The 19,022-nt window shown below is 49.6% G+C and overlaps 7 protein-coding genes across 7 annotated transcripts; 3 read left to right on the forward strand and 4 right to left on the reverse strand.

Moving 5' to 3' along the window:
* Positions 1-257: 257 nt before the first annotated feature.
* SAPIO_CDS7000 (Vps52 sac2 family protein) lies at positions 258-2,364 on the reverse strand (the record flags this gene model as incomplete). The annotated part of the gene is made up of 3 exons (XM_016788952.1): positions 258-1,412; positions 1,462-1,859; positions 1,914-2,364. The coding sequence occupies 3 exons, from the start codon at positions 2,362-2,364 to the stop codon at positions 258-260; spliced, it is 2,004 nt and encodes a 667-aa protein (XP_016640779.1).
* A 1,342-nt stretch (positions 2,365-3,706) lies between these two features.
* Positions 3,707-4,636, forward strand: SAPIO_CDS7001 (uncharacterized protein; the record flags this gene model as incomplete). The annotated part of the gene is made up of 4 exons (XM_016788953.1): positions 3,707-3,718; positions 3,962-4,228; positions 4,315-4,447; positions 4,572-4,636. The coding sequence occupies 4 exons, from the start codon at positions 3,707-3,709 to the stop codon at positions 4,634-4,636; spliced, it is 477 nt and encodes a 158-aa protein (XP_016640780.1).
* Positions 4,637-6,776: 2,140 nt separating this feature from the next.
* On the forward strand, positions 6,777-8,388 carry SAPIO_CDS7002 (uncharacterized protein; the record flags this gene model as incomplete). Its single annotated transcript, XM_016788954.1, has 6 exons — positions 6,777-6,924; positions 7,016-7,249; positions 7,786-7,792; positions 7,858-8,038; positions 8,121-8,231; positions 8,302-8,388. 6 exons carry the CDS (start codon positions 6,777-6,779, stop codon positions 8,386-8,388), a joined length of 768 nt encoding a protein of 255 aa, XP_016640781.1.
* Positions 8,389-9,011: 623 nt separating this feature from the next.
* On the forward strand, positions 9,012-10,089 carry SAPIO_CDS7003 (uncharacterized protein; the record flags this gene model as incomplete). The annotated part of the gene is made up of 4 exons (XM_016788955.1): positions 9,012-9,030; positions 9,081-9,142; positions 9,218-9,614; positions 9,680-10,089. The coding sequence occupies 4 exons, from the start codon at positions 9,012-9,014 to the stop codon at positions 10,087-10,089; spliced, it is 888 nt and encodes a 295-aa protein (XP_016640782.1).
* Positions 10,090-10,356: 267 nt separating this feature from the next.
* Positions 10,357-11,055, reverse strand: SAPIO_CDS7004 (Uncharacterized protein; the record flags this gene model as incomplete). Its single annotated transcript, XM_016788956.1, has 3 exons — positions 10,357-10,673; positions 10,738-10,783; positions 10,834-11,055. The coding sequence occupies 3 exons, from the start codon at positions 11,053-11,055 to the stop codon at positions 10,357-10,359; spliced, it is 585 nt and encodes a 194-aa protein (XP_016640783.1).
* Positions 11,056-11,778: 723 nt separating this feature from the next.
* SAPIO_CDS7005 (Cytochrome P450 61) lies at positions 11,779-13,665 on the reverse strand (the record flags this gene model as incomplete). Its single annotated transcript, XM_016788957.1, has 5 exons — positions 11,779-11,814; positions 11,878-12,161; positions 12,235-13,202; positions 13,271-13,421; positions 13,506-13,665. 5 exons carry the CDS (start codon positions 13,663-13,665, stop codon positions 11,779-11,781), a joined length of 1,599 nt encoding a protein of 532 aa, XP_016640784.1.
* A 3,708-nt stretch (positions 13,666-17,373) lies between these two features.
* On the reverse strand, positions 17,374-18,545 carry SAPIO_CDS7006 (putative queuine tRNA-ribosyltransferase; the record flags this gene model as incomplete). Its single annotated transcript, XM_016788958.1, has 2 exons — positions 17,374-18,286; positions 18,358-18,545. 2 exons carry the CDS (start codon positions 18,543-18,545, stop codon positions 17,374-17,376), a joined length of 1,101 nt encoding a protein of 366 aa, XP_016640785.1.
* Positions 18,546-19,022: the final 477 nt, after the last annotated feature.

The following is a 19,022-nucleotide window of genomic DNA, read 5'->3' on the forward strand; positions in this document are numbered from 1 at the left end:
TCTTTCCCTCCGGCCTCCCCTTAGTCGTCTGCTTGGCTCCTCACGGGCTATGTCTACGACTAGCCACGCAAGGCATTACTTCCTAGTTTTTGATTGTGATTGTTTATTTATGCACAAGATGATACCCGAAAGTTAGATGTAATTAGGGCAAACGATCCTAAACGAAGACATATAGATTGCTTATGGCCCTGTGATACTTTCATCCTTGTCCGGGAAGGGATGGGGTATTTATTCTTGTAATCCAGTCCCAGCAATACTCATGAGGCCAATGCCTCTTGAAACGAATCCCTCAGGGTCTCAAAGTACCTCTGCTGTTCCATCGCCATTCTACCCTCCGTGTCACTAATAATGGTGACGATGAGAGAGTAGTTATTATAAAGAAAACGCTCCTGTTTTCGCTTGTCACTGTACAGCCTCGTCTGCTTTGCAAGAAACGCCTCGACCTCGGCCCTCAGACGGCGAATGCTAGACATGAGAGGTTCATCATCTCCACCTTCTGCGCATAGCAACAAAATGCTCTGGAGGAGCTGTCCGAAGCGCTGAGTGACGACGTGCGGAGCTACCGAGAGCTTCGCTTGTTCGCTGGCGGAGCGCACAACCGGCCGAGAGGTGGTAGAGTCCGTCAATTGCCGAACAGATTCGCAATGATGATCCATAACAAGCTGCAGCCTAGGCCACAGAAGCATATTTGTGCCGTTGATGTAGCCGTCCATAGTAGGCACTTTGCGACGCTGTAATTCGAAAGCAAAATGCTGGTTGAGTCGAATGCAGAGGAGAAGACCTAACGCATCATACGTGTCACCGGCGATGGTCCTTGTCAATGCTTGGCCAAGTGCGAATGTTGGGTGGAAAATGTAGTCGAAATGTTTTGCGATCTTAGATAGCGTCATTGGTGGGGAGAAGAAGTTCGAAAGAAAGGTGTACTCGGTCGTGGCGTTATCTATCAACGCGAGGTTGAAGTTACGGAACGGGACTTCAAGGTAATTGGTCGTCTTGCTCTCTTCAGCGAGATAGGACGGCAGTGCCGTTTGGGTTCGCATCTTGAGAATGTCTATGCGGCGAGCGAGGTTGAAAGCATCATGTTGTGGGCCGGCTGGTTTTGCCGTCGCTAAAAGTGATGGCTTTCGAGAAGCATCTTCATGCCCAAGAACGTCGTACTTGTCCAACACATGAAGCTTGATTTTGTCTAGCGCCTGGTGGTAGCGCGAGAACTGGCTCAGGTAGTACCAGCGAATAGTGTTCATATATGCCAGGCAAATTTCATCCCCAAGGGTCGGATGATGCCTATAGAGGAAGCCGTATGCGTCTTTAACACGTAGGAAGTTTTGTTGTTGGATAACTTGGGCGTTGATATTAGGAGACCGAAGAGCTTTGATTTGAGCAACTAAATGGTCCCGGATCCTTTCAATAGCCTAACAACTGTCAGATATAGCATACTAAATTGGTAGCTGGACTGAATACCTTGACAACCAGTTTATCCAGCAACGGGCCTAAATCAGACCAGGCCTTGCTTTGCCTGGTGCCACTCGTATCCCTCCGATAGGCGAGGACCCTCTTATCTACTTCCTGGAGCGCTTTAATCCAGTGTTCGTCTATTGGGCCCTCGACAACTTTAGCTACGATAGCCGGAGAGACACTTAGTTCCTCTATAACTGGACCAAGAGCACTTTCGATTCCTTTTCTGTTTTCTAATCGAACGTTTAGTGCCGCTGACCGGCACTGTAACGTCTCAATATCCGCAGAGACGGCGGCGAGGTCGTTCCGAAAGCTAGTAAAGTTTGCTTCCACTGAGCCGAGGACATCATCGCACTCTGCAATAGAACGGCGTAGCGTCTCAAGAGCTCCACTATCGCTTTCAACTGCAAGGGAGAGTCAGCAAGAATTGACACTGAGACCGTAGGTGGGCGACCTACACTCTTGGGTGATCCGCGGCGTGCTGCCCAAATCCGACCCTTGCGGACGTCCCGCCGCAATATCTCGCAGAGGTAGGTCTCCGAAGTCAAAGGCAGAGTTGAGATCACCTTGCGTAATGGAATGCAAAGCGCAACTGTCAAAGACATCTTTCGTAACTGTGGCCTCGAGTAACTTTTGTAATATTTCCTCGGGCGGAGAACGAGAGGCGCTGGGGCCCGAGGGCTTTGGGAAAGAGCTGTTGGATTTTTTGCCACAGCCGAGAAGAGATGTCGTCGAAGCATCCGAGATTAGCGAGAGTGTCGAGCCTCTGGGAGTTTGGCCGGGCCTTTGGGATGTTATGTAGGGATTGAGACTCCCAGAGGTTCGTCGTGGCATTGGCGAGTAGGACCGGGCAGGCTGTGACGATGATCCCGGAGTACTCGTTTGTGACGTTAACCTGTCGAGCCACATGGCGAAAGAGGGTTTTGAACTCGTTGAACGTTGACCACTATGTCTCCAGCATGTAATATTTGCATATCGCAACCATTTTCGTCAGACGCGTTGAAATGATAGCTGAAGGTGGTGGAAATACCGCCTGTCGTGTACTCATGTCAGTATGCCATCACCGTCTAGCAGGTGAACTTTCAAAGTTGGTGGCGAAACGACATCGATAGTATTGCTGCTTGGGGCCTGCTGAGCTAACTTCTCGCAACAACAATTGATGCTCCAAGTGTCTGGCTGAGAGCCGTCGACTCGGGAATCCACGACAATAGACACAAGGACGACGGAGCTTGTGGATGCCTCCTTAGACTTCATTAGGTAATACAATCCCTGACAATCCTGAATTGTCACGTAAGCTAATAATGCTTGTGTCTCGTCCGTCCTCTAATAACAAGTGTCTCGGTGCAATTGGATATCGAACAGGGAAAGCTTACGAAGGTGCTGCATTGGGAAGTTTGGGGACAAAGGAGTAAATAGTCATGTGATTCGGCGACACAGGTCACTTCCATGATAAAAAGCTGCCAAGTGCATTATCCGATGTCAATAAGGATTTACGAAGTAGTTTAGAACAAGAGGATACAATTGTATGTCGACGACACCCATGCAAGAAATTTCCCCAGTGACACGGTGAACATTGCAAAACATGAAGCGTGTTGAGTGGGAATTATTTGATGCAGGGAGGTATGCGGGTTCGTGCCCATAATGACTTGCCTCCACATTAATGGCTCACCCGCGTTTCCTACTCCATACCTCTGGCCGTTTTCTGAAAGTTCAATGTCAGCCCTGGAGCTGAAACATACTGATTTGATGAACTTCGTAGGCAGAAATCCTCGCAGGGGTGGAGTTTCTGACTGGATGAAGTATGGAGAAATTGAGACGCCGAGTTCCAAGAAAGAATATCACAGATGAGGGGGATGGGCAGAACTGGAGCAGGAAAATGACGAGGAGAAGAAAAGAAACGAAAAAGAAGGAAAGAGGGGGCAAAGGGGAAAAAATTGGGAAAAAAAGGATGAAAAAAAGTCGCGGAGGGGAGAAAAAAGAGTGAATCAACGGGGAAAGCTAGTAGCACACTAGATTCGGCTTTTTATTTTCTCGTTCCCGTCTATTTTCGTTATTGTGCTTCCCACCCCGCCCTTCCACAAGATAAAACCTTGCCTCCCAAAACCAACCCAAGGCCAAGCAATTCTCCTCCCGAGGAGTCTACAACTTTCTTCTTACCTGCTTTCCTGCTGTTTTCCAGTTCCACTCGCCCTCTTGTCTCCCTTTCCCCTCCTACCGGATATTCTAACATCTTTCAATTTGTACTATCACCATGGCTGACGAGGTAAGTCTATTACCCATTGCCCCTCCTGGTCGCGCAAAAAAATCTCACCCCGCATTCACCATTCATTTCCCCGCGACGCCTTTCTTGTTCCTTCGACCCAATTATGCCCTGGGAGACAAAGGCCGATGCTTCACCAGTATTGCCCAAGGATTTCCTACATCGGGGGATCGAGAAAGCTATCGATACACGGATGACTCGACCCTATTTCTGAACGTGGCTGACAAGATGGATCGCGATGTTTAGCATGAGCATACGTTCGAATCCGCCGACGCTGGCGCTTCGGCCACCTTCCCCATGCAGTGCTCTGCATTGAGGAAGAACGGGCACGTTGTCATCAAGGGCCGTCCTTGCAAGATTGTCGACATGTCCACCTCTAAAACCGGAAAGCACGGGCATGCCAAGGTCCATCTCGTCGCTCTCGACATCTTCACGGGCAAGAAGCTGGAGGATCTGTGCCCTTCCACCCACAACATGGACGTCCCCAACGTCAAGCGACGCGAGTACCAGCTTGTAAGTCAGGATAGCTAGGATCAGTTTCATCCTGTCCTTTCCTGCCTACACAAATGTGTTGAGTGGATGTTAATTATCTTTGGTAGCTCGATATTTCCGATGACGGCTTCCTTTCTCTGATGAGCGAGGATGGCGACACCAAGGATGACGTCCGTATGCCTGATGGCGAGATTGGCGAGAAGATTACCCGTCTTTTCAAGGTCGAGGAGAAGGACACCAGTGAGTTAACCTGTCCAGTTTTGCCTTTGAGAAACTTCTTCCTATCAGATGCATTCCATTTCCATGATTGGATTCATTCTCTTTATCTATGCACATTCGTAAATGCTAACATACCTCTTTATAGACATCGTTATTCTTACTGCCATGGGTGAGGAGGCTGCCATTGAAGCCAAGGAGGCCCCCAAATAATTAATGCAGCGTGACTCTACCCGGGACATTCCATGGCATCTTAATTGCCTGACTGGTTGATCTGAGCCCTCCCTGGCTCCCATCTCTCAGTTCACAGGATGCAACTTTCGATACTGCTTGTCTGCATATGCTGATGGTTATCGGCTGTCTCATTTGGGGGTCTATTAACGTGTTCATTTTTATTTCCTTCATGGTAGGAGGGTTTGAAAAATCCTTAGTTGGTCTTGAGCTGGGGTGGATGAACACAGAGACAGTTCGGTGTTTTTGTCCATAGACGATAACCTCTCAGAAGGTGATCTGGTCTTAATTCATACCATCCTACCATCAACGGTATCTGGCTGATGGAGTGGTGGGTGGCGATGATGATCGCATTGCGCGTTGCGATAAGTTAAAAAATGGAAAATATTCAGAGTTCAGTTGCAAAATATCCAATTGAGAGCGTCTGTGAACTTCACATATGCCGTTATCGTAGATCAACTAATAATACCTACTTGTTTGCACTCCAATGCAAGGGTCATGTTGACATTGACTTCATGGGAACAGGGTCAGTGTTTTTGCACAATTCAAGGGGATAACTTGAAGCCTCGAGGTGGTTGAAGTTTGACTAATTGAGGTGTAAATATTTATGGAATTAGAACAGTATTTAGACACTACCGTCTGAACAATCCCTCATCAAATGCTTTTTTTTTTCCTTTTCTTCTTTTCTATTTCTACGCGTCGCCCTAGGTTGCCACCTTGCTCTTTTGCCTTGTTTCTATTTAAACGTTTCTACCCTCGTCTTCTTGTAGGAACCTGATGACCATTCTACAGATGAGCAACAGATCGATCTATACCGTGAAGGAATACAGTGCTCGACGGAAATCTCACTCCTTCCCGGCTTTCTCATATCATTCTTCGGAAATCGGGCCTGGCAAACTGCAGCGATTGCCGTAAATGATGGATGCTAGCCGCGAATTGAAGCGCTTTCCTCGGGGAGAAGGCTGCTCAGAGTGCAGGGCTAAGAAATGGTATGTAGAAAGCGGGTTCAGATACTGTCAAAACGGGCATCGAGTTCAATCTTGGGTTGAGTATGATGCGACAGAAGAGGACGCGCTAGGGCTTGGGCAAGTCTCGCGGCGCAAGACAGACGAACAAGTCTCGGAAGGTGATGATCTGAATGCAAAACAACGACTTACTGGGCCAACGGCCCGCACTCTTTTTCACGAATGTCTCCAGATAATCCTGCGAAGGCAGGTGATCTGGATGATAGAACAGAGGCATCATCCTTGGGCATTGGAGGCGACTGTGAAGGATCTATGGGACCTCCGATTAAGAAGTTGTACCGACGATGACACTTACAGAAGGGAAGAACGAATAGGACCGACATTCCACAGCTCACAGGATGGAATATCCCTGCATGACAATGGATCTCTCGGGGCCGAGGCGAACAGCTGGGATGCTGACGTAGGGGTTGATTGGCGAGGGCCTCGAGTCCTGGACACTCTGTCGGTCTGCTACCTCGGATGTCTCCTCCTGCGTCTCCCAACAACAGTCGGGGATATAGTCTCCTGGGCCAATTCGGGAGATATGCCATACAAACAAGCGGTATCTACCCACCTACACTCCGCGGCGTGTATGGATGTGGCTGCTAACTATCCCGTAGTACGAGATTCTCCCTCCGGTGGCGCATTACAAGCTTCCGATGCCCTTTATTACGACCTTCCGGAGACTGGAACGGACGGGTGTGAGACAAGACAAGATTCACTTGAATATATTTGATCTTGCTCTTATGTATCGTGCCCAATATCGCCTCGAATTTCCACCGGTAAACCCTTCTCCAGTATGGGTCCGTTTCGTGAAGCAATTTAACTTACCTGGTGCGTTCTTGACTACCCCCGGCCTCGCCTAACTTATTGTCTAACTGTCCATAGCTGAGATTGTTCAACTTGCGGGTACGATGTTGCGGATGATGGGCATTAGGCTCTCATTTCCAGTCCGGAGCTCTAGGCTACGACTAATAGACCTGCCAGAGGTCTGCTTGATGGCTGCTGTCGTGGTGGCGGTTAAGTATTTCGTGCCGTTTCCCACACAATGTGCGACGCCTTTTCGAATCTTCAACCGCCATCTGCCACACATGGATTGGGTAAAATGGAACAACTCGATGGGGCCGGTTACCCTATTTCGGGCAGCCCGCCATCTCGAGCCCGAGGTTGTTGACGGAGAGGCTCCCACCAACATCGAGGATGGATCGTTTGATTCCCTTGTTTCCTCACCGATTGTAGACCGGGGCCTAGACAACGAAACCCAATGTGAGTCTTAGTATATTTAGCATATTTCTCCGATGAGCATGATACGATGAGCCTTGAGATTGACACAACTCTTATGAAGTATCACAAAAAGGCATGCGTATAATTGGCTCATCTAGCCAAATGGAGATCACACCACCTCCGCAGTACCAAACGTCTAATAAGCCCAATGCCACCACCAGCTTCGATAGGTTACACACAGAATGCGTCAGTTTTGCTGTAGACCTTGGAGGCAGTGAACAAGATGATCAGCATTCGCGGCACTACCATGCGTGGCGCTCTGTGAACGACCTTCCCGAGATCGCCGCGCCCTTCTACGAACTCGCAGGTAGGTTTTGCTTTGGATCCCGCCAAGAGGATTTATAAATACTAATATCGTCATTAGCTATTAATGCAGGCTTAACGTTAGACATGATGGTCAAGGCTGCTGATATGTTTGAGGTGAGAGTTGTGAACTGGCAGAGAAACATTGGTCCTCCTCAGCAAGACTCGGTACACACTGGCATGGGACATCATTTTGGGGCCGATAAGAAGGGGGCCCATAATACATAATACACATGTATCTCATTGCTCTTAAACTGCCCCACGGCAATGGGATTAAATGCGGTCTCGTGCAGCTGGTGGAGCAATGGTTGGTACTTAAGTACTTAGCTCCGAGCCCGCGTCCACGTGACATAGGGCTTTCTGCTACATCTTGGTACAAGACGACTTCTCACTCATCAACTCCCAAACCCCGTGGATTTTTCATCTACACCTAATTCAGTGCGTCGGGTCAAGAAATCGTTGACAAGAGTGAGTATAGTTCCTTTCGGCGACTGGACAAAATATAGAATGATCTGGTATACTGACATCTTTATTTTTTAGTGCAGATGTGAGCCCACCCGTTTATCGCCTGCGACCGTTGTACGGACGAGCACTGATTGCATTCGAATGTAGTTTCGTCAAGACCCTCACGGGTAAGACCATCACCCTTGAGGTCGAGTCCTCGGACACGATCGACAATGTGAAGTCCAAGATTCAGGACAAGGAGGGAATCCCTCCCGATCAACAGCGTCTTATTTTCGCCGGAAAGCAGCTCGAGGATGGCCGCACCCTTTCTGATTACAATATTCAGAAGGTTCGTTCTTAGTATCACTGCCGCACTCTACTAGTGCTACGGCGACAAGGCCCCTAGTTATTTGATGCTAATTTCGAAACAGGAATCTACTCTCCATCTTGTTCTCCGTCTCCGTGGTGGTATTATTGAGCCCTCGCTGAAGGCCCTCGCCTCCAAGTACAACTGCGATAAGATGATCTGCCGAAAGTGCTACGTAGGTTTCATTGAGCTCCTCGGGAGAGCGTCCCGCCTAGCTTTGAAGTGAGCTGACATTCTTTTGATAGGCCCGTCTTCCTCCCCGAGCGACCAACTGCCGAAAGCGAAAGTGCGGTCATACGAACCAGCTCCGGCCGAAGAAGAAGCTCAAGTAAATGTGGAATGGGAAGGAAATCCTGAGGTGGACGCGGCGTCTGGAATTCGTTTTCTCCTTTTTCTGGCATTTGGTGGCGACTGGGGAAAATAGGGCACGATTTTTTAACGCCTAGCTCATATTGTCATTCGACCACCTACGGACGACTCATAGTGGAGCGAGTGTTAGATCGGTAAAAGAAACGAAAAAAAAAAAAGATGATTGATTCCAACGCTGGATTACCCGGACATCGTCTGCTTGATGTCTCATGACGTGAGCCATAGCAGCATTTTGGATATGCTTGGCGAAGGATATACTCCGTACGGGGTATAAATGGAACCTCCATGCAGCACCAGGGTACTTTGCCTCCAATCATCGAGTATAATGATGTCGGCTTTTGGACGCTTTCTTCTTCCCGGGACGGCCATAGGGATACTCGCGTAATTACTTCGTAGCTCCAGTTTGCGTTGCCTATTGCGCAGCTCAGTTGCGCTTGACGCTGGCGGCCCGGCCTTTTGCACGCCAGCTGGCCGGGAGCTCCTGCCGAACCTAGAACCAAGTTCACATCTGTCCCCAGTCCAACTGACACGAGCTCAATGGGTAATTCTCGGCAATATAGCCGGAACAACTCCCTTACCAATAAAAATGAGCAGGGCGTCGTGCAGTGAGCTTCGTCATCCGCAAAGCCGGAACACCGTTAAACTGTTCACCTAGCAGACGAGGCGACTATCATGGCAAGTTCAGGATATGATGTTGTGGTAGATGTGGATGATGAGGTGTGTGCGACATCCCGATATCGCGCCAACATGTTAGGTGCGCAGAACGGCTCCTTCAGACTAACCACTCTATAGGGCGACCTTGGCCGCACCGATCTTCAAGATGACCTTGAATTTCATACCTCCACATTCGCCGAGACATCCACTGCGGGACGAAAGGGCAGGTCCTCGCCTGGTTTGCTACCACCTCCTGCTACCGCGTCGTCAACCGGGGGCAAGCGCATGCTGTGGACTATAGGATTTTATCAACAATTCTTTGATGTGGACACGACTGCAGTGCTCTCAAGATGCTGGGCCTCGCTCTTTCCTCGGGCAAACTTCCTGGATGTTCTAGAAGGAAACCCGGACCTCTACGGACCGTTTTGGATTGCAACGACAGTAGTATTGATTCTGTTCTTGGGAGGGACGATTGGCGACTACATGTCTACCGAGAAGGGCACCCCGTTTGCCTACAATTTCAGGCTGCTGAGTGGTAGGCGCTTCCCGTTTTCTACTCCAACGCTCCCAATGAATCGTTCGCTAATATCAGCTGCGTAGGCGCTGCTGGACTGATCTACGGCTATACCCTCTTCGTTCCTATCGGTCTCTTCCTCATTCTCCGCTATTTTGGATCCGAGGCCGCCAATCTTCTAGAATGTTGGGCCCTCTACGGCTATGCAAATCTAATATGGGTGCCTGTTGCGCTCATAAGCTGGTCCCCAATCGACATCCTGAATTGGACCTTTGTTGCGATTGGCTTTGGGATGAGCACAACCTTCCTCCTTCGTAACCTCTATCCCGTACTCAGCGCAACGGACCGGCAGATTAGCAAGGGCTTGCTAATTGTTGTCGTGGCCCTCCACTTCGGCTTGGCCCTCACCGTCAAGTTTCTGTTCTTTGCGCACAAGAGTCCGCTGCATCCAGATAATCCGACTCCGATTGGTGGCGGGGGTGAGGGAGACTCTTAAGAATTTGTAACACGCGGGTGACATCCATATCCCTGGGGGACAGTGAAATTAGGTGCCTGGGGAGTATTGGCCGGCGTCGAATGAGGCAGTGTATAATCTAGATATCTTTATGCGTCCTATTTACTAAGAGCCTCGAGTTGGTTGTTCAAGAGAGCGTCCCACTACTGGTGATCGAAATCTCCAACACGTCTCACGTACCATTCCCCAACCCCCAAATCCCAAGTCCTTGATGTAGACGATGTGGCATATGGTTGCAAGTCAACTTTACTATGCGTCTCCCCCTTCAAAAGGTTCCACCTTGCCGCCTTTGGCTGACCAGTCCAGCCAGCTCCCAGCATAATCCCCAACTTTGTTATATCCTGCGCTCCTTGCAAGTTCTGCAGCGGCACGCGCTCTCACGCCGGCTTTGCAGAAGACGACTAGTTCGGGGGCATCGGGACCGTCGGTTGCGGGCTTCTCGAAACCGAAGAGGTGGCGGAATTGCTCTGCGGGGAGATGGAAGGCATTGGGGTGGCTTGTGATCGGGATGTTTAGCGAAGTGGGAATTGTGCCCGTAGACTGAAGTTCGTTGGGTTCGCGGACATCTAAAGGTCGAGCGTCCTCATTAGCTCACGCAGGACCTTGGGATTGGGGAGGCAAGCGGCGCACCTATTAGGAGGAGGTTCTTAGGTTTGGACTGGGAGATCTCCTTGATCTGGAATGGATTAGTTTCTGGCATGGCGTGCAACTAGGTTGGAGACTCACCGACTCAAAATCCCACTGGCGTCCCTCATCTGCCTTTTGTGTCGGTTCATTTTTCTCCCAACGGGAGTTCGTGATAGAAAAGCTCCGTGTAGCTCTAACAGCATGGTTACCAGCCAACTGGGCTGGTCGAATGCGGAGGGAGGGCCTGTACCAAGGTTGCGAGCGAGCCAATTGCGCTCCGCACTGGATCGCTAATTGGGTCGCACGAGTTCTGGTCATCATGATGTCTTGGTAGGAATAAGCTAGGCTGGTTAAATACTTATTCCTGGGTAATGGGTAATGGTGAGAATTGATTGTGAGGGAAGCAGGACGAGCTTCTTCCGCTAGCGTCGGGGATTTTGCAAGTACTTCGTAAAGATGGCTGTGCTGCCGCCACGGAACTGTGGTGTGAAATTTGATATCAATCCTTTTGACTTTTGAAATTCAGCGTTTCCATATGGCAAGATTTTATACCTTTACAATTGAGCTCCTGTCATTTCAGTGTGTTGACAATACCGAGGAATAGATATACACACACACACACATATATATATATATATGAAAAACGAAAGAAGAAATGCTCGCCATCCAAAGTCTGAGGCAATCCTTCAGTATTGGACGAAGTGGTAGAGGACTTTTCACCCCAGGATGCTGACGCCACGCAGCACTGGACATAATTGTGGCTTAACAGGCATTGTCTACTTCGTACTTGGTTGTGATATGGGTTATATACAATCGAATGGATGGGCAGATTAAAGATTACATGTAGTTGCATTGCTGCGGTCGGATCGCCATGGCGCTTGCGGTTGCACCATTCAGTATGTTTAGCACTTCTCTTCGTGGGTCGTATGCATTCAAGGGTACAAGAGAACCCATCCGGCTGGAGTCTATACCCTGAAAACCGGCCAGTCTATCCGCAGACCCGTGCTTACTCGCGCTGGCGAGGTGCGCGGGGCCTGCTTACTTTTATTCCCTGGCCTCAAAGGTCAGCGGGCAATCATCCTATCGTGTTGTTAGCTTCTTCCGTGTCTAAACGTCGAGGGTTCATAATGTGCATGCACTGACTTGGGGGAAAATAGTCGCAAACACTTTGATTTCCTCAGATTTGGGAGTGGGATGGTGTTTCCAGTCAAGGAGCACCGACGCCTTCCCGACAAAGAGCGCTAGGTTCAACTGAGCGTACGTTTGCCCGAGACAGTAATGCGGGCCGACACCGAACACCAGGTAGTTTTTGGCACCCTTGGCCTCAGCATCGCCCGAATAGTAACGGTCGGGATCGAATACATCAGGGTTTTCGTAAACCTCGGGGTCTCGGAGAGCCATGTACGTGGTTGGGATAATCATGGCACCTGAAAGTACGTGTTAGCTCGGCTCAAGTTTCCATACGCCATTAGTTCTTGCCATTACTACCGTGAAACTTACCCTTCGGGACAGTGTAGGTATCCGTAATGGGGAATGCCTTCTTGGCCATGTACGGCACCATGAGGACGGGTGGCCGATAACGAAGCAGCTCCTTGACGACGGCACGAGTATACTTGAGAGATTCAAGCTGGTCCATGTTGATCTCTGCGTGGATATCGCCATTTCGGACCTCGAGGTTTTCCTCTCGAACTCGGTCTAGAACATCGGGTCGTTGCGCCATGATTTGGAAAAGCCAGGTAGCCGCACTGCTCGTAGCATCTTGAGAAGCGAACAAGAAGGTGAAGACAGTCTGGGAGATTTCGTAATCGCTGAACCACCGTAATAGGGGAGAGGGTTTTTCCATCCCTTCTGTCGACAATCCCTCCTCTTGAGCTTCACGCCACTTCTTGGATTCTAACATTGATTTCACCCAGGCGTCCATAATACACGTTATCTCACCCCCCGCGGCCATCCGGATTTTGCTCTTTGCGGCGCAGATGGAAAACTCCCTCAGAACCATATCGGCTGCTTTCTTTCCGTACCACGTCTTGGTGTAGGGAATGATGATAGGGAAGTTGACGAGCTCAAGGGCAGCGGTGATAAGGTAATAATCGTCGGCGATCTTCTTCACGGCCTCATCGGAGATGTAATGTCCCACGAAGGTTCGGCAGGATACGGCGCACATTACTTCGCGGAATTCGGGCATAAAAGGAACCGGCTTGCCGTCGTTATCTTTCGTGATCTGCACGAACTTCTTAAAGTATGCCTGGTACACCTCTTCTTGCCCCGGAAGATAACTCTCAAGCGCTTTTCTAGTGAACAGGCCATTGAGGCCTTTTCGGAAGTCGACATGAGCACGGCCGTCCAGGAACACCCAGTTATCGGCACCGAGGAGCTTGTGGGCGACATCCACGACACAGGGCTTGACGTAGGCCGGAGAATTGAAGATTTTGCGGGACATGTCTCGAGTCGAAGCGATGACGACAAACCTACATGGCGGGTTAGTGAGGGCTATCAGGAAATGCTGGTCATCTCGGGCGGAGGAGGGCTTGCATACTTGTGAAAGACGGAAACGCAACTCAGCGGGCCGCTTAACCATTTCGCATAATACTCCTCGAACTTGGGATTGACCGATTGAAGGAAAGGCCCCATGAATGGTAGTTTCCAGGAAGGGCCCACGATCGAGCCTTTCCTCACGATATACATTACTGAAAATTCATCACGTCAGTAAGGTTCCCACCGCTTCTCCACGCGCGTCGCAGGTTTGAATGGCCGTGGGACGTCTTTCTTACTCTGGTCATAGGCGACCAAGATAGCCAGCACAGTAAAGAGGATGGTCCATGGTCCAGAGTTGACGACGGCGTCAACAACATAGTCGACTTGGGGCGGGACGGGCACTCCGCCGTATTTTGCGCTGGCCAGCACGGAGGTGAAGTTGGAATTGGATTCCATGTTAGGCCAGGGAAACAGGGGCGGAACTGAGATGGTTCAAGTTGTCAATGCCTGCCGAGCAGGTTTAGTACGACGTGCCCGAGGGTCTTGACGGAGGCGCTACTACGAACCTGGCTTCGAGGTTCAAGTGCACCTCAACCGTGACAGAACCGCTTCGAGGTTTTGGGGAGAGAAGTTTAACTGTCTTCGGGGAGGTGCGGTTTGGGGGGGTGGGGCGGATATGGTATTTGATTTATGAACGCGCTTTCAGAATTTCTATCGAGCTCGTCGCCCGCAACGGCACCCACGGAACATGCGCAAAGCTGCAAACTGCAGTCGTCGACTGATAATACTTCGGAGTGCGAAGTACGTACAGGTATAAGTACATGTAATAATTGGTGGTGTGCATGGAGGTACTTCCCGCATATGTACATCATTTCGAGAAAAAAAAAAGAACTAATGTTCAATTGATCAATAGAAGTGTTTCTTGGTCTCGTCCTTGTTAACACAAACGTGGTAATTTTCGATTTTGTTGGGAACCTCTACCCCTGAGAAAAATAAAAGATACCTGGCAATGATGTATATCTTCGAAATTATCAAGACCCGTGCATGCTCCAAGGATGTTTCTCGGCCGGCCGTGGGTGGGTTCTGGGACGGTTTGGAAAATCAGTTCCAGAACAAAGACGGGTTTGATAAAAAAAAAGAAAAAAAAAAAAAAAAAAATTAATAATAATAATAATAAAAATAAAATAAAAAAGAGGGGGAGAAAGAAAACGGATTTCACAATGGCACCATCACTTGCTCGCCAACTCTGTCTCGCAATGTTCTTAGTAAAAAGGAGGCGTCCATTGTTGCTGTCATTCTCTTTTACGCTATGAAATAGTTACATCGCCCGACGTTTCGGATCCACTCCCGCCCTTCCAATTGTACCAACTGCCAAGTACAAAGGTAGGCAAAGTAGCACTACTTCGATGTTGACTTGTCCTTCCCAAGCCTGCCAAAGGTTCCGAATTGTGCCCCCAAACCACCACACCTCTCTCCTCGTGCAGTTAATTAGATCCTCTACACTACACTAGAATATGCGTATGCGGAGACACTGCGTTCCTCGCTCCTCTTCGATGACTAGGAACAGATTCGGTGCACCAATTCGGCGTTGGGGTTTCGGAGAGAGGGAGGCAGGCAAAAGCCACCTCGATTATCATCGATTGATCCCTTGTCGCATCTCCCACCCTCACCCCTGACCATGATATCACACCTCACTGGTTAGTAATAACTACCTGGCCGAGAGCTCATTTATTGGTCAATCGAAGTGGCGCACTTTCCCTGTCGAGAGTCTGCCCTATTGCTTCATCTCTACTTCGTACGTTGGATATAAAAATTGAAAATACTTCAGCTCACTTCTCACGATTGAGACGCTTAGATCACAAAGAGCCTTTCGCCTTTCGTTTTCGGTCCCAGCAGATTCGCATGCGGTGTATTAGTACTATGTGGGTGCAGGAATTGTGGTGGACTTCCTTTTCAGGTTGAAGGCATTCGCCCGAACTTCCCTCCGGCATACATTGCCAGGAAATGCAAAGCTGGTTGGTTGTCTAACTGTACTTCGCACATTGACAATTCAAAACCTGTTCGTTTAGAGGTCCAGTGTACCAATTAATATCTTGAGCGTTGCTTCGTTCGGGTCTGTCGGTTGTGCATGTGGTGTTCAATTTTGACGCGGAACAGCGGTGGTTCTTTGTTCTCGCGAATACGAATACGAGAGCCAATCAAGTTGACGCAAATGGCGATGAGGAAATTATTTCCAGGTACTACATCAGAGCATCTACTTGCTTGGGGGACTTTCCTTATCATGACGTTTGCGAAAATTACCTTCTTGGACGTGATGAATGCCGGTGTCAAGCCTCGGACAGCGCTCTCGAAGCCATCTCCGTGCCCCGGTCAGGCCGCTCAACTTCTGCATTCTTGACAACGTCGTCCCTGCACCGACGTCGGCCAGATCAAAGGCTCCGGTTCCGTCGTCTCAAGGCCAAATCCGGACCGCCTTCGACCAGCTCCTACTGTGACAAGACATCCGTACAAACCGCACACGAGAAACAAATCCTCAGGTGGCTGTTGTGATTTGTAGTGGAGAGGGTCAATTATGTTTAAGCTCCAGCCGCTATTGCGGCTTAGATCATATGAAACAAGCAGTCTTCTTACTCCTTGAAAGCCTTCTCGATTGGAAGAGCCTTTTCGTATATAGAAATGTGAGCCTTCCCTTTGTAGTGACTGCGTTGCTATTGCCATTTAATTTTATGCCCTGTTGCGGCGAGCTCCAACTACGAGGGCTTAGTTGACTCGGTCAACTTGGCCTGCGCTAAGTAGGGGAGGCAATGGGACTTAATTTCTGCTTGTTCGGCAGCTTCTTTTGAGCCAAATTCATCCAATTCCTCTTTCCCTTCTTCCTCTCTCGTGTGATAGTCACTCTACAATTACAACCCGACAACCGAAGATGTCCCCTTACCGCGCACAGCGCCTGTGGCAGACCTTTCGGTCGGTTTGGTGTCCAAGGTGCGTTGGGCCAGGCAATCCGTGTCTGTTGTTGATGATCTTATCCTCTGTCGTCTCACTATGACAGATTCAGCGTATCCCCGCTCGACCAGCTCCGACAGCAGAACTGAGGAAGCCCAGAGGTGGTAGCTGAACGGCGGTCGACCGTCCGAGCCCTCAATTCGACAGGTCCAACGTCATCAGAGACGGAGGGTACGGCGAGGCGTAGGGCGGCACTCGCCACATAGCGGTGCTGGACCGTCACCGTCCGCGAAAACATTCTTGCTACTTTGCGTCTCCCCGGACGGATACGTCTGGTCACAACTTCAAGTAGTTTATAAGGGTCGATCATGATATACACAGAATTAAATTGCGTTGCTGTCTGACTTCGAGGCGATGACCCAACGTATTCTGTGTTCATTTGAGGGCTAAGGTCAGTCCGGGCAGGGACCGACTCTTGGACTCGCCCAACTGATAAGCTCTTATGACGTTGCGAAAACTCGTACGAAATTAGCCAGCTTCTCTGCACCCCTAAGGGGAATCGAATTGTAGTTGCTTGGGCGAATCCCCTTTCTTGAACAATGTCCCTTGAACCCGGTTAGTCCCTGGCCAATACCCTCCTCTAGAAAGGCTTCTCTCGGCGGCATCAATATCGTCACCTTGGTAACTCTGAAGCAAATATTGATACGAAACTGTACTGCCTTATTGGGGATGAGCATATAGGTCCTCGGGAAAGGCCTCAAGGGATCATAAATAAGCTGAGCCTTCTTGCTTGATACACCTTGCTGTCCTTCAACTGTAGTAGGGTATGTCTGCAGCAGCTTCTTGAAAATCTTGGCTGCAATGTATACACTAGTGATATTATCATCATCTTAAATCAGGGATATCAAATGAACTACGGGAATGAGAGAATCGCAAAATAGAATAACAAGAAGACGAAGAGAAGAAAAGGGAATGTGATCGTACGAAGTACATCGTTGTCGAGGATGATAATACCAGAGTAACGAACAACAACATACCAGCCTAACAGAACATATATTAAAAAGAAGACATTCACTCGTTCAACCACATCAATTTGTTAACCAGCTGACAGGTATGCCTACGAAGTAGGCAACTAGGATCTATTACTTTGTGTCAAAGATGGACATAGACTGTTACCGAAGCCGTCTCTTGTGTGCTGGGATCCTGCCAAGGAGCAAGGAATTATCCATCCAGCAGATCAACGCCAACCATTTTAAGTGCGGCCACCGCCCAGTCCGGGTAGGACGTCTTATTCGGATACAACCGGCCGAAGAAATCCTTAACATATTCGGGGAACCTGTCCGCGATGATGGCCTCTCTTACCTCCCTCATCAGGTTCAATTGGTAGTACACATTATGGATCGTTAAGAGATGAGCCGAAACCGTTTCCTTACCAACATTGTGGTGAACAAAAGCCCTTGTGACGCCTAGTCCATCCCCATCCGTTCTACAGCAAATGCAGCCGCAACCTTCTTCAATGGGCGAAAAGTCCGTGGCGAAGCTTGCCTGCCGTAACTTAAGCATGCCTTGTTTCGTGATGGCGTTGCCGAAGCGCGCCGTTCTCGTCGGCCAAACACAATCGAACATATCAGCTCCTAATGCGACGCTGACAACTAGATCTTCTGGATACCCAATCCCCATCACGTAGCGGGGCTTCAACTCGGGTAGGAGGGCGGTGCAGGTTTCGACTACTCTGCAATAGTCGTGTTTCGCCTCGCCGCCACTCAATCCTCCAATGGCGATACCGGGGGTGTTGCGCGCAAGCATCTCGTGGCAGCATTCTCGCCTCATGTCTAAATCCAGGCCTCCTTGTATGATGCAAAAGAGATTCTGTGTGGAAGGGTTCTTGTGTGCCGCAATACAACGATCAAGCCACCGAACGCTCCGTTCCATAGCTTCCCGCATTCGTTCTTTGTCTGGGGATGTTGTCACAATCACATCGTCCAACTGCATTATTATATCACTCCCGATAGTGTTCTGCAGGCTGATAGAGTGTTCGGGGGTGAGAAGCATTGGGGTGCCATCGTGGGGGCTCAAAAACTCTACACCCTCCTCGGTGACTTTGGCAAGTTTAAGTAAACTGACCATTTGAAACCTAAGGAGAGTCAGTGGAACCGCATAGCACCCTCCGGGACAGTAAAGGTTAGCAGAAAAGATGTTTCGTACCCGCCGCTGTCCGTTAGGATATTGTGCTCCCAGCCTTGGAGTTTGTGAGCACCGCCGATGGCGGCAAGTGCCCCCTGCCCAGGTTTTAGGCCGAGATGATAGGTGTTGTTGAGACACAGGCGACAACCTGTCTCTTCTAGCTGCTCTGGTGTTAAGCCTTTGAGTGATGCTTGAGTAGCCACGGGCATGAAGATGGGCAGCTGGACCGGACCATGAGGCAGGGTCAAAAGAGATGCGCGAGCTCTCGTTGTCTGTTGAGACCGTCAGTCCGCTATCTAAAACAATATCCATCGAGAACCAAACGAAGAGAACTAATAGAATCTAACCGAACAACGAGCAACTAGCTCAAATGTGAGTGCCCCCGACGAGGCGACGTTTGCTGAAAGGGACGCCATGCGTCTAACAAGCGACATTCCCCTAGCTTACGTGCTACAGTGGGCAAAGACCTTATATACAGCACACAGTATGGTTATCGTCGGGGGAAATGTCTGGGCGCGGGGGGGTTTCCGGCGTCAGGATTAGAGAAGAGCATGGAAACCTGCCACCGATGATTTATGTAGTATCTCACTGCACTTTCAAGCGACGTAGTCAATAATGTTGGCGATAGTGATGGGACGCTGTCGGGGACATGCGAAAAAAAATCTAATTTGTTTGTCACATGGTTA

The sequence above is a fragment of the Scedosporium apiospermum genome, assembly GCF_000732125.1.
Source record: "Scedosporium apiospermum strain IHEM 14462 chromosome Unknown SEQ_SAPIO_0110, whole genome shotgun sequence".
In the NCBI taxonomy this organism is placed as follows: domain Eukaryota; kingdom Fungi; phylum Ascomycota; class Sordariomycetes; order Microascales; family Microascaceae; genus Scedosporium; species Scedosporium apiospermum.